Source organism: Pantherophis guttatus, chromosome 18, assembly GCF_059756535.1.
Source record: "Pantherophis guttatus breed Tessera chromosome 18, ASM5975653v1, whole genome shotgun sequence".
Classification (NCBI taxonomy): Eukaryota; Metazoa; Chordata; class Lepidosauria; order Squamata; family Colubridae; genus Pantherophis; species Pantherophis guttatus.
This window is the reverse complement of record NC_142080.1, coordinates 11,494,725-11,507,868: the sequence shown is the minus strand read 5'-3', so window position 1 is coordinate 11,507,868 and position 13,144 is coordinate 11,494,725. Positions and strand designations below refer to the sequence as shown.

Below are 13,144 nucleotides of genomic sequence, written 5' to 3'. Positions count from 1 at the left end.
GAACCGATAGTAATAATTGCTACTGTTTGCCCGAACCGGTAGTAAGAAAAAACGCTTTAAAACGTACGACAATCAGCTGTGCCGGGCAATGTCGGAACCTTTTTGTAATTTCTAATTTCAGCATTTTTTTACTACCAGTCAGCTGTGAGAAAATCAGCTGTGCCTGATTGTCTGTGAGGTTCCTGTTTGTTGCAGGGGCCATTTTGTGTAAAGTCCAGCTGCCTCTGCATTGTATGTGAGTCAGTTGTGTAGCTTTTGTGTTACTTTTGTGTAAAGTGTGATCGTTTGCTTTTGAGCTCTCTGTGATTCAGTGAGCTTCTGCATTGTGTGTGAATCAGTTGTGCAGCCACGCCCACCCGGACACATAACCACCAAGCCACGGCCGCCTGGTCATATGACCACCAAGAAACGGCCACCCGGTCACATGCCCACCAACCAACGCCCACAGAACCGGTTGGGAACATTTTTGAATTTCACCACTGCTCCAAGGTCCCTTCCAACTCGGTCCTTCTGTGAAAAGCACCTTTGGGTTAATTCTGTAGACACACTGCTCCTAGAAACCTCCCCCCCCCTTGACCAGTTCTGGGTTCTCTGGCACTTCCGGTGGCGCAGAGGCCCTCCTTTGAATGGCTACTAGACAAACGGTTGCAAGTCGAGAACTACCTGTAGCTATATCTTTTTCCATGCCTTAAAGCAGTTCATTTGGCCATCGGTTCTCTAACCCTTTCTTCCGTTGGGGGGGTTAATCTATCTGGAATGGCCGTCTCTTTGAAAATGGGGAAAGAATCTGATTTTTTCCCCCAATCCATTTTTCCACCTGCACAGAAGTGCCAGGGAACTGTGGAGGGCGCTGGCTGCAGACCCCTATGCTAACCTGAAGATCATGAAGCCCCTCCTCAAAAGGCTTGATGACCACGATCCCAGCACCGAAGCTATTGGGAGGGGAACAAGCAAATCCATCATGCCCATTGCGGTAAGCCCTCAACCGGTGGCTCTCCTTTCCTGAGATCTGCAGGTGGGCCAGGCCTGAGGAAAGGGGGAAGGGGCTGAGCAGAAGAGTCACCCTCGGGGGTCTCCTCATCAGGAGCAGGCACGCCCTGGCTGGAGGGAGGCAGAGGGCAAACTGGTGGGGGCTGAAATCGGAGCAAAATTTGACGTAAGCCCCCCTTCCCCCCAAAGTGCCCCATTGAAAGTAGAGGCATCTGTGGGCTTCCTCACCAGAACAGCTTTGATATTCATCCATCCATCCATTCATCCACCCATTCATCCAGCCAGCCAGCCAGCCAGCTCTATCATCTATCCACCCATCCATCCATCGGTTCATCTATTCATTAATCCATTCATTCATGTATCCGTTCATTGATTTATTCGTTTATTCATACATTCCTTCATTTATTCATTCCTTTACTCATCCAATCATTCATAATTCAATTGATTCCTTTATTCATTTCTTACGTTATTTCTTACAGAAATAACTAAAAAAGAGTTTGATTTAAGAAAATACATGATAGGAACCAACAAAGGCAAACACCCAACGGAGTACTTTGTGTCATATCTTATTTTAAATATTCTTAATCTGTATTTTTATTATGTGTTATATTGTTTTATTACATTGTTGTAAACTTCCCAGTGTCAGATTGCTCAGATGGCCGGTGGAGAAATTTAATTAATTAAGACCAATAGATTTGTAGTCCAGGTTTGAACTGTGGGGTCCTTGGTGCTTACTGAGCTTGGTGGTTTTCTTGCAGATGTTTCACGACCCAACCAGTCTAACCCTACCTCTAAGCCTAACTCTTCCAGCACTGATGATGTTACCTAGCTGGGTCATGAAACATCTGCAACCAAAAAACACATGCTCAGACAGCACCCAGGGCCCCTCCAAGGACCCCTAAGAGGTGGAGAGTCAAGAGCCCACTTAGGAATGAAGACAAACAGAGAAACGTGAGGTTACCGATCTCTTTGTCCCCAGTTCTGTCTCACTTGCGCTACTCGTTGTCTCCCTTTTGTCCTGTATCTACACCCCACTGGCCTCTCAAAGTCTGGAGGGGGTGTAGAATGGGAGTTTCAGAAGTCCCACTTCTAGCAACCCTTTGCTCCGTGTCTCAGACATGGACTTTCCTGGCTCAGGTTTCATGGACATGAGGATTTTTTTCTTTCTCTGGGCACAATGAGAATGTATCTGCCGAACAAAACTCTGCATTGGCGACAAGAAGGGCATCCAGCCAGGAAAGCCTCAGCTCCATTCAGTTGCCCAGACTCCACCCCGCAAGGGATTAGGGGGTCGTTAAAAGAAGAAATAGATGATGATGATGAATCTAAGTAACCTGATGAGCCCGAGCTGACTCTCCTCTCCTCCTGTTTCTAGGCCACCAATGCGCTCTCCTTCCTCCTCTCGCTTCCTGAGGCAGCAACCATTGTCCAGCATAAGTTCTCCAGCCTGCTCCTGGCGCTCGTGACGCACATCTATTTTCTGCTGGGAGCAGGCAAGAGCGGGTCAGAACAGACCTACCATCTGGGGTAAGGAATCTCCTGGGCCCAATCTGGATCCTTTCTCCATTTCTGCAAAGCTCAGGAAACAGTCGTTAAGTGAACTTTGTCCCATTTTGCAACCTTTCTTGCCAGAGTGGTTAAGTGAATCATTGCACTGGTTAAGTCCCATGGTCGTTAAGTGAATCTGGCTTCCCCGTTGACTTTGCTTGTCAGAAGGTCCCAAAAGGGGATCGCGTGACTCTGAGACACTGCGACCGTCATAAATATGGGTCAGTTGCCGAGAGTCTGAATTCTGACCACATGACCATAGGGATACTGTAACGGTCGGAAGTGCAGGGGGATCAGCTGAATGATTGGCACCAACTCTTCTGCCTTTGTTTCATTTAGCAACGCAGTCAAAGCCGTCAAACACCTCATCTTGCGCACCGGCTATCAGGAGGAGTTCAAGGACTTAGATATGGTTCAATGTTGGGCGATGCTGATGAGTCCTGAAAGTGTGTTTGAAGGCATTTTCCACCTGGTCCGGTAAGAAATTAAAAGTCAAAAGAGCTTGGCTACGAGGGGCAGTGGGTGAGAGAGGGAGGGGAGGCAGAGGGAGAGGAGGAAGAAGAGGAGGCAGAGAGATAGGGGGAAGGGGAGAGAGAGGGAAGGGGAGAGGGAGAGGGGAGAGGGAGAGAAAGAGGGAGAGAGACACACTGAAGGCAAAAGTGAGAGAGAGGAAAGATTAGAGGGGAGGAGAGGGAGGGGAGAGGGAGAGGGAGAAAGAGAGAGGGAGGGTGAAAGAGGGAGGGAGGGTGAGAGAGAGAGAGGGAGGGTGAGAGAGAGAGAGGGAGGGTGAGAAATTCTCTAAATGGAGTAATTCATTGAGTAATTCATTTATCGATCATTCAGCTCATGATTTCTCTAGCTTGGTGATTTTCTTCTCCCTAACCAGCAGATCTTGTCTGATCTCTCCATATTTATTCTCTTAGGATCTTGTTCAACTACTCGAAACATGAGCTGAAGGTCATGCTCCGACAGGCTGAGACCTACGTGCGCCACCCCGATTTAAGACACAAAACCATTGGGATGGTTTTCTTTTCGGAGGTGAGGAGACCTTGAGATGCACCCCAACCTTCTGGAGCTCAAGGAAAGTTGCCCAGGGTTCAACAGAACTTTATGGTTAGAAACTAGAAGTTGTGGGTTCTCCATCACTGGAGGTCTTGAAGAAGAAACTAGACAGCCATTTGTCTGACATGGTAGAGGGTCTCCTGCTTCACCAGGGGGTTGGGCTAGAAGACCTCCAAGGTCTCCTGGTATTCTGTTAATCAGTGGAATGGCTTGCCTCCAGAAGTTGTGGGAGGGAGGGAGGGAGGGAGGAAGGAAGGAAGGAGATTGAGGGAGGGAGGATGGGAGGAAGGGAGGAAGGAAGACTCAATGACCCCAAATTCCTTTTACTTTTTGCATTATTTTTTGTATTCTTGCAACTATCATTTACACTACCTATCAGACAGTCACAAAAGGGATGACGTAAGCTCGAAACACTGCGACCGTCATATATATATATATTTATATGCCGCCATTCTCCCGAGGGACTGAGGGCGGCTTACAAAAACAATATCCAATACAAATCACAATAAATTAAAATCAACAACCCAATTAAAACAATTTAAAATTATAACAATGTACACCCATAACGGATCAGTTAAGTTGACGAAAGGGCCACATCTTCAACTCAAATATGGACCGGCAAGTACCCAAATTTTGATCACATGACCATGAGGATGCTACCATGGTCATAATTCTGAAAAATGGACGTATCTCTTTTGTCAATGCTGTTGTGACTTTCAGCGGTCACTAACCGAGGACTGTGTTTATTTTCTTTTTCTCTCCCCGTAATGGCTGAAAGTGGCATCTTTAGTCGAGGCTCTCAGGGAAGTTCTCTTCCTTGGCTTGGCTAACGCTCCATATCTCCACTCTTCTTCTTCAGCTGCTGTTTCACCCGGAAATTTGCCAATTCTTTGTCATCCAAGACATCCTCCAGGTGCTGAAGGAATGGATGACCCAGCCATATCCGCTGATACAGACTTTCAGCGTTAGAGGCCTGGGGAACCTCATCCAACACCCGTTTGAGGTAAGAGATGGGGGGCAGGAAGGGAGTGGCTTCCAAGGTAGTAGCAGGTGTGACCTCGCTCTCTGGGAAGTCTACAAGGCTGGGAAGGAGAGAAGAAGGAGAAGAAGAAGGCAACCAGCAGAAAGAGGACAGCTAGAGTGGTGTCTCTTCTACAAAGATGGCTGCAACCCTGGAAGATCTGAAGGTGCAAGTAGAGGCCAGATCCTCTTGGAGGACATTTGTCTGAAATGGTATAGGGGTTCTGGCTTGAGCAGGGGTTGGACTCGAAGACCTCCAAGGTCCCTTCCATCTCTGGTATCCTGTTAAGGACCAGGGGAGACCTGAGAGCAGTCTTCCAGTATTTGAAGGGCTGCCCCAAAGAAGAGGGGGTCAACCTATTCTCCAAAGCCCCTGAAAGCAGAACGAGAAGCAGCGGATGGGAACTAATGAAGGAGAGAAACAACCTGGAACTAAGGAGAAATTTCCTGACCCTGAGAACAATTCATCCTTGGAACGACTTCCCTCCAGAAGTTATGGGTGCTCCATCACTGGAGCTTTTCAAGAAGAGTTTAGATAACCATTTGTCCAGCAGAGTCTAGGGTCTCCTGCTTGAGCAGGGGGTTGGACTGGAAGACCTCCAAGTTCCTTTTCAACCCTCTTCTTCTATGCTCTGTGGCCTTCTCTTGCGTTTGTCATGATCGCTGTGAGACTCAGAGAACGCCAGTGACCGTTTAATTGCTCGTTTCTTTCCCTGCTTCCTCCAGAAGAACATCTTGGAACCCCTCTTGATGCCAGTGCTAAACTGCGCTTGTCACGAAGAGAAGACCGTGGCAAAAGAAGCTATAAGGACCCTGCATTTCCTCCTCAGGAACCTCGATATCAAAACCCATGCGGTGAAGGCAGTCAACCTCATTCCGCTCCTTCTAAAACATTTTCATGATGTAAGTCAACCAAATCATAACAAACTGGTTTTCCACCTCTCTCTCCCTCCCTCCCTCCCTTCCTCCCTCTCTCCCCCTCTTCCCCCCTCTCTCCCTCTCTTTCTCCCCCTCCTCACTCCCTTCCTCCCTCTCTCTCTCTCTTTCACTCTCTCTCTCTCCCTCCTCCCTCCCTCCTTCCCTCCCTCCCTCCTGCACTCCCTTTCATTCTCCCTCTCCCTCTATCTCTCTCTTTCTCCCATAAAGATGGGAGAAAGTCCAGAAGGAGCTGCTAAGATTGAACAACTCTGGTCTAGATCAGGATTTCTCAACCTTGGCAACTTTAAGAGGTGAGGACTTCAACTCCCAGAACTCTCCAGGCAGCATACTGGAGTTGGGCTCCCCATCTTTGGGGCAACCATGACCTGGATGATTGACCATCTCCATGGACATTGAACTGGGAATAGGTGTGCTCTGAACTTGTGTGTTCTCCTGCAAACTTCAAGAAACTTCTGCATGGCTATTCTGCTATTGGAGGGACTAACCTGTCTCTCTTCCTTCGTAGGACGACATCGAACTGAGGAATACCTCCATCACCATTTTCGGCATGCTCCTGAAAGGACTGAAGGAGTTACGGAACAGTAATATGGCCGAAAACATCCTGAACAGCCTTATTCCCCTCCTCATACAACTGTCAAATGATCGGACAAAAGAGGTGAGTTGAAGGGCTGGCTAAGCTGAGCTCCTGCTCTGATCATGCTACCTTCACAGAGACCACTCTGTACCCCCATCTTCACTCAGAGCAACGTGGTTGTACCACGTGGACACTCTGGAGAATGCAAAGACATTGTAGACAATCCTGAAGTTGTGGGGTCCTTGGTGCTCCCTGAACTTGGTTGTTTCCTTGAAGACCTTTCATGACCCAACTAGGTGACAGGATCTCCCTCTTTCCTCCCTCGGCCAGGTCTCCAGGAAGACCCTCGACTCCTGCGTGTCCTTTATGAACTGGGGGGGCTTTCCCAGCAACTTGTTTGACTATGAAATGTACACCAGTCTTCATAGCATGTACTCCAACATCTGCTACGTGGTTGTAAGTAGCAGCCAAGCTGGCCTGTTTTCTTCCAAATTAGAGTAAACTAACCGTTTATTTCTTTATTTTGCCCTGCCTTTCTTATTTTTCTAAATAGTTCAAGACGGTGGGCATCCCTAATACTTCTTCTTTTCTTCACAACAACCCTGTGAGGTGGGTTGCCCTGAGAGAGAGGGACTGCACCAAAGTCACCCAGCTGGCCATCGTGACTAAGGAGGGACTAGAACTCCCAAAGTCACCCAGCTGGCTTTGACCAAGAAAGCGGCCCCTTGGTTAAAAAAAAAAAAAAGCTCTATAGTTCATTGGCTTCTTTGTTGCCTTGTTTTCCCCAGATGAATAAATGCAAGCAAAACCTTCCTGCGATGTTGGATCAGATGCTGGGATTCCTGAGGAGCCGGAACTCTTCCCATCGCGAGGCAGCTGCCCTCTTAATTGGTAATCACCAATGCCAACTCTGGAAGGAGGGCAGGAAAACCCAAGACAGGCGGGCGGCCTTGTCACCAAAAGAATCTATGCAGAATTAAGCCATGTCGCTTAATCAGACTGGAAGCTGCTCTTATACCGTGTGGCTTCTCCGGAACGGCTACGATCGCGCAACAGTTTCTCAGGCAGTTCCTGCCCTCTTTCTTAAGGGTATCGCTGCCGTTGTTAAGTGAGCCACATGGTTGTTAAGTGAATCTGGCTTCCTCCCGGATTTGGCTCAGCCGAAGATCGCAAAAAGTGATCTTTGACCCCCAAGACACTGTAAGCGTCATAAATACGAGTCGGTTTGCCAAGCATCCGGATTTTTATCTTGATGTGGCATCGCTTCTAAGTGTGAAAAGCAGTCGTAAGTTCCTTTTTTCAGTGCCATTGTAACTTTGAATGGTCACTAAATGAACTGTTAGAAGTCGAGGACTACCTGACCTGTATCCCTCTCTCTTGTATAGGCAAACCCACAGCCGTGGCTTTTTCTCTGGAAATATTTCCAGCTGGCCTCCCATTCTAGTATTAACTGGATTCAAGGCTGCTTAGATTTTTTTCCAAGATGATGGTTGTTTGCACAGTCCTAGAACATAAAGTAATAGAGTTGGAAGGGACCTTAGAGGTCTTCTAGTCCAACCCCCTGCTAAAGCAGGAGACCCGATTCCATTTCAGACCAGTGGCTGTCCAATCTCTTCGTTAATCTCTTCTTGAAAGCCTCCAGTGAGGCCTGGAGACAAAAACAGAGGAAGAACGGCTACCCCTCGTCCTTCTTATTATTAGACAGACCCAATCCCTGGAACCATCCCGTAAAGTCCCAAAGCGACTCTTCCAAGTGGAAACCAATGAATTGCGCGTTTTTTTCCTGAATCAGTCGATTTAGCCGTCTCTGTTAACCCCACCAACGTTTTCTTTTTACGTGCCCAGGCTGCTGCGCGCAATACATGCAACCGGAAGTGATGACTTCAAAACAAATGAAAGAAGTTTTCCTGGGTGAGTTTCAAAGTTCCCTCGCTTGAAACAAGGAGTTTTTCTCCAGAAGCTCTGTCGCTGATCAGGGCTGGTTCTCACGGTTGATCCCGGAAATCCTTTGTTTTCTGGATTCGTTTCAGGTCTCCAGGATCTGCAAGGCGATTCCGAAGCCTCAGTGGCTCAGGCTGCAGCTGACTCAATGCAAGAAATCTTTCGGCAGTGTGGCCATCTGATCAAGCCGGGTCTTGTTAGTAGTCAACTCCTCTCCAAAGGCATCAGGAGGATCTCCGAGACCAAGCAATAATAGTTTCATAGTTTCATAGTTTCCATTATTGTCATGGCACCTCATAGAATGAAATTAAGTGCCATCCTCACTGTATATTATACTTTTTAAAAACCCTATAAAAATAAAACAAAAACACACTTCCTTCACATTGTATGCAATTGAATTAAAAAACCCTCGTATTGTATTCATATTGCACTGTACGTAGAATTGTATAGTTACTGCTCTGGGATAGAAGCTGTTTTTCAGCCTACTTGTCCTTGTTTTTATTGTCCTGTACCGTCTGCCAGATGGTAATAGTTCAAAAAGAGGGGGGCCCAGGGTGAAATGGATCCTTAAGGATGCTTTGAACTTTCTAAAGCCAGCGGGAGCTATAAAGCTCTTCCAAAGTGGGGAAGGGGCAACCCATGACCCTCTGGGCACCTGCCTTCCAGCTGGTCTTTGGGGAAAGCGAGGAAGCGTGAAGATAATTCTTACACCGCGAAGGACCACGAAGGAACGTCGCAGAAAGAAGACCTGGCAGGGAGATTGTGGAAACAGGCCCTGGAGATAGACAGAACAATTTAATGTCAGAGAGAGGAGAAGGTTCCACGAGAAGGTCACAGAGCCACAGGAGCTATTGGAGAAGGGTGGTAGCAACCATCAACCATCGATGATATCTGGAACATCTCCACTCTTGCTCGTCTTCCAACAGAAATAGGAACGCCTAGAGTAGGGCAGATGCAGAGAGCTGAACACTCCGTGGGGGGAGATCTAATGTCCTCCAAAAAGATGCTCATTATTATCCACATAGATGGAGCATTGAATAAAAGCCTTCGGGAAAACCTCTGGATCCCAAAGGCGTCTTCCCATGGGCCCTGATCTCCTTTGGAAAGCATGCGACGTTTCTCAACTTAGTTTGTTAAGCCAGAAGGTGGCCGAGCACTGGTCCCCTCCTCATATCTGTTCCTGGCAGTCCTTTCAACTTTCAGCCCTGAATGAGCCCAGCCTCATAGGTTGTAAGTTGGACCGGTCATAAACCAGGTCATCCTGCGTCCGTGATCGATTTAATGACTTTTAAATGGATTAAGGGAGTTGCTCAGTACAGACATTGTCAATAATCATATATTCATGTGCGTCTCCTAGGGGAAATTGTTTTGAGAATAGAAGAAGAAGAATAGAATAGAGCTGGAAGGGACCTTGGACAGGGGTGAAATGTAAAATTTGTTACTACCGGTTCTTTGGGCGTGGCTTGGGGGGGGGGTAATGTCACTGGGTGGGCATGGCCAACTTTGTTTTTTTAACTTTTCAAAGCATTTTTTCTGCAAATGCAAAAAAATGCTTTGAAAAGCCTCTGCCAATCGGGCAACTCAGCTGGGATCGGCGGAAGCATTTTTTCAGCGGAAGAGGTTGTAGAAAAAATGCTTTTAAAAGTAAAAAAAAAGCCTCTGATGATCGTGCGGGTCAGCTGGGCATGGTGTGTGTGTGGGGGGGGGGATGCAGGGATTTTTGCTACCGGTTCTCCCAACCACCCGCCGCCATCGCTACCGGATCGGGCAATCTGGTCCGAACCAGGAGATTCACCCCTGACCTTGGAAGTCTTCTAACCGAACCGCTGCTCAAGCAGGAGAATTTACACAATCTAAGATAACTTTGTCCTCTTAAAAGCCTCCACTGATAAAGCACCCACGACTTCTGGTGGCAGGCTGTTCCACTGGTTAATTGTCTTCTTTCTTAGGAAGTTTCTCCTCAATTCCAGGTTGCTTCTCTCCTTGATGAGTTTCCGTGGTTTCTTCTCCTGCCTTCTGGTGCTTTGGAGAATAATTGGACCCCGTCTTCTTTGGGGTAGCCCCTCAAATACTGGGAAACTGCTATCATGTCGCCCCTAATTCTTCTTTTCTTTAGAAAAGAATAGCGTCTAATTATGGTAGATGCCCCAAAGTGGAGAAAGGCAGACCAAAAAGGCATAGAAATATCAGGACAGGGAGTTCTCAACTTATAACCGGTCATTTAGTGTCCGTTCGAAGCTACAATAGCACTGAAGAAAGTGTTTTACGTCCCTTTTTCACACTGATGACCGTTGAAACATGGTTGGTCCTCAACTTACGACCACAATTGAGCCCAAAGTTTCTGTTGCTAAGTGAGACATTTTTAAGTGAGTTTTGTCCCATTTTACGAACCATTCTTGCCACCATTGTTAGGTGAATCTCTGCAGTTGTTAAATCAGCAACAAGGTTGTTAAGTGAATTGGCTTTGCTGGTCAGACGGTCGCAAAAGGGGATCACGTCACCCTGGGACACTGCAACCGTCGTAAATGTGAATCAGTGGCCTAGTGTCTGGATCTGGATTGTGTGACCCTGGGAAATGCTGTGGAAAACAGCCCTAAGTCACTTTTTCTGTGCCGTTGTAACTTTGAATGGTCACTAAATGAACTGTTCTAAGTCAAGGACTACCTTACCCCAAGGCTTTCCTTTCTTTTCGTTCTCCACTTTCCATTTCCTTTCTTTTCGTTCTCCACTTTCTGCCAAGTCTTTCCAAATTCTTCCAGCAGATGGTGGCATAATCTTACGAGTCTTTCCTCAGCCAAGTTCTGTAAAAAAATAATAATCAGAATTTGATTTTGGAATGTTGGAATTTCCCGATATATACGGCATACCTTGTTTGAACTTTCTGAACATGTCCCGGTCAGTTTCTCAACATGATGAGATGGAGGAATAAGACTGAAGAAGAAGATTCGCAAAAAAGTCAGGAAAAAATCGAGATGGAAAAATTACAATCTTTTTGCCTGGGGAGGATAGTAGTAGTGAAAATGAATGACTAGACTTTTATTTAGGGACATGATTTGTTTTGAAAAGTTATATTAAGTAATCTTACGTTTGAATTGTTATGGGCTACTGACCAAACTTTCACTTTTGTCCTGAAGTATATTAACACTAAAGTTAATTTTAAGGAATGCTTTGCTGAAAATTTATATAAGCTTGTAAAGAATGTTTTGTTGAAGAATAAATATAAACTTGTGGGGTATAAGGAAAATATAAGTGGTGCAAGGGTTGAGGGAAGGTCTTTTACAATATTTTTTATAGATATCAAATAGTGAAGATGTTATTTGATTATAAGCAGTGTATTTGTAGAGAATAAGATGAATAAGTTTATGCAAAGTTATTAAGTAAGGCATGTTCCCAGGAAGAATTAATATGAGTTTATGGGGTAATGACTAGAAATAAGGTTTTTACAATATAGTTTATTTAAGATTGGTTAAAATATTTTGTCAATGGGTTAATATATGTAAGGGTTGGAGATGTGATGGTTAATTGTAATTGGGTGCTGATTGTGCAATGCTGGAAGAAAGAAGACTTGCGTATTATTGAAGAACGGACAAGAATGAAGTTGGATTGATTATTTTCAAACAATAATTGGTTTAAATAGTTATATTCAGATACGAACAAGGGGAGTTAAAGTGTAAAAGGGAGATAAATCTATAGATAGTTAGCTTATGTTTTTTTTATATGTTTGTTAAATGCTATAGCCTGTATTTGCTCTGGGAAGTCGGGGGGGTGGGGGTGGGAGGGTTGGGCAGGAGGGGGGAGGAGGGAAGGGAAAATATGTGTAAAATTAAAAAAAACTTTTTAATAAAAAAAAAGAAGTGGTTTGGAGTAGAAGGCCTCCAAGGCAGGGGTGAAATGCTACCAGTTTGGGCAGGTGAGCCCGAACCGATAGTAATAATTGCTACCTTTTGCCCAAACCGATAGTTTAAAAATGCTTTAAAAAGTACGACAATCAGCTGAACCAGGCTTTTTTAAAACTTTTTTTTAGCATTTTTTTACTACCAATCAGCTGTGAGAAATCAGCTGTGCCTGATTGTCTATGAGGTTCCTGCTTGTTGCAGGGGCCATTTTGTGTGAAGTTCAGCCGCTTTTGCATTGCGTGTGAGTCAGTTGTGCAGCCACGCCCACCCAGTCACATAACCACCAAGCCACGCCCACCCGGTCAACTGCCCACCAAGCCACGCCCACAGAACCGGTAGGGAAAATTTTTGAATTTCACCACTGCTCCAACTTCCAACTGGGTCATTCTGGGAAAAGCACCTTTGGGTTAATTTTGGAGACACGCTGCTCCTGGAAACCTCCCCCCCCTTGACCAGTTTTGGGGTCCCTGGCACTTCCGGTGGCGCAGAGGCCCTCCGTGAGGGACGGCCCACTGAACTCTCAGCCACGGAGGGTGCGGTGTGGCTTGCCAACTCCTCAGCAGATGTGGCAGGGGAATGGCCAACGTTTTACCTGCCTGGGCTTCCTTGGAAAGCAAACTTCGGGAGTGGACCAGGGTTTCCGTGCTTCGGAAGGCTTTCATTGCTGCAGAGAAGAAGCAGCAAAGGCCCAGGAGCAACGTAAGCTTCCTGCCGTCAGATCAGTTGGCAACCCTGGCTCCTTCACAGGGAGATACCAACCCAGAGGAATATATGGGCGGTCCTCGACTTACGACACAAGTGAGCCCAACATTGCTGTTCTGAAGCAAGACAGTTGTTAAGTGGATTTCCCCCCATTTTACGAACTTTCTTGCCATGGTTGTTAAGTGAACCACTGCAGTTGTTGAGTTAGAAACAGTTGTTGAGGAAAGAAGGAAGGAAGGAAGGAAGGAAGGAAGGAAGGAAGGAAGGAAGGAAGGAAGGAATTAAGGGAGGGAGGGAGGGAGGGAGGGAAAGAGGGAAGGAGGGAAGAAAGGGAGGGAGGGATGGAGGGAAAGAGGGAAGGAGGGAAGGAGGGGAGAGGGAGGGGGAAGAGGATATGGGAATGACCTTTTAAAGATATTTTAGGACTTTTCTTGTCACATCTGTTAAGTGAATCACTGCAGCTCTCAAGTTA

At 46.4% G+C, this 13,144-nt stretch overlaps 1 protein-coding gene across 4 annotated transcripts in view; it reads left to right on the top strand.

Annotated features, from left to right (window-relative positions):
* LOC148111568 (maestro heat-like repeat family member 5) overlaps window positions 1-8,455 on the top strand; it is a 35,415-nt gene extending 26,960 nt beyond the window's left edge. For all 4 annotated transcript variants that reach the window (XM_087880748.1, XM_087880750.1, XM_087880747.1 and 1 more), the window contains 11 exons: window positions 826-973; window positions 2,366-2,517; window positions 2,878-3,015; window positions 3,462-3,576; window positions 4,460-4,603; window positions 5,347-5,523; window positions 6,065-6,214; window positions 6,464-6,589; window positions 6,922-7,024; window positions 7,979-8,044; window positions 8,164-8,455. In XM_087880748.1, the coding sequence (XP_087736874.1) occupies window positions 826-973; window positions 2,366-2,517; window positions 2,878-3,015; window positions 3,462-3,576; window positions 4,460-4,603; window positions 5,347-5,523; window positions 6,065-6,214; window positions 6,464-6,589; window positions 6,922-7,024; window positions 7,979-8,044; window positions 8,164-8,327 (1,483 nt within the window). In that variant the 3' untranslated portion in view covers window positions 8,328-8,455. The remainder of the gene's footprint in view (window positions 1-825; window positions 974-2,365; window positions 2,518-2,877; window positions 3,016-3,461; window positions 3,577-4,459; window positions 4,604-5,346; window positions 5,524-6,064; window positions 6,215-6,463; window positions 6,590-6,921; window positions 7,025-7,978; window positions 8,045-8,163) is intronic.
* Window positions 8,456-13,144: the final 4,689 nt, after the last annotated feature.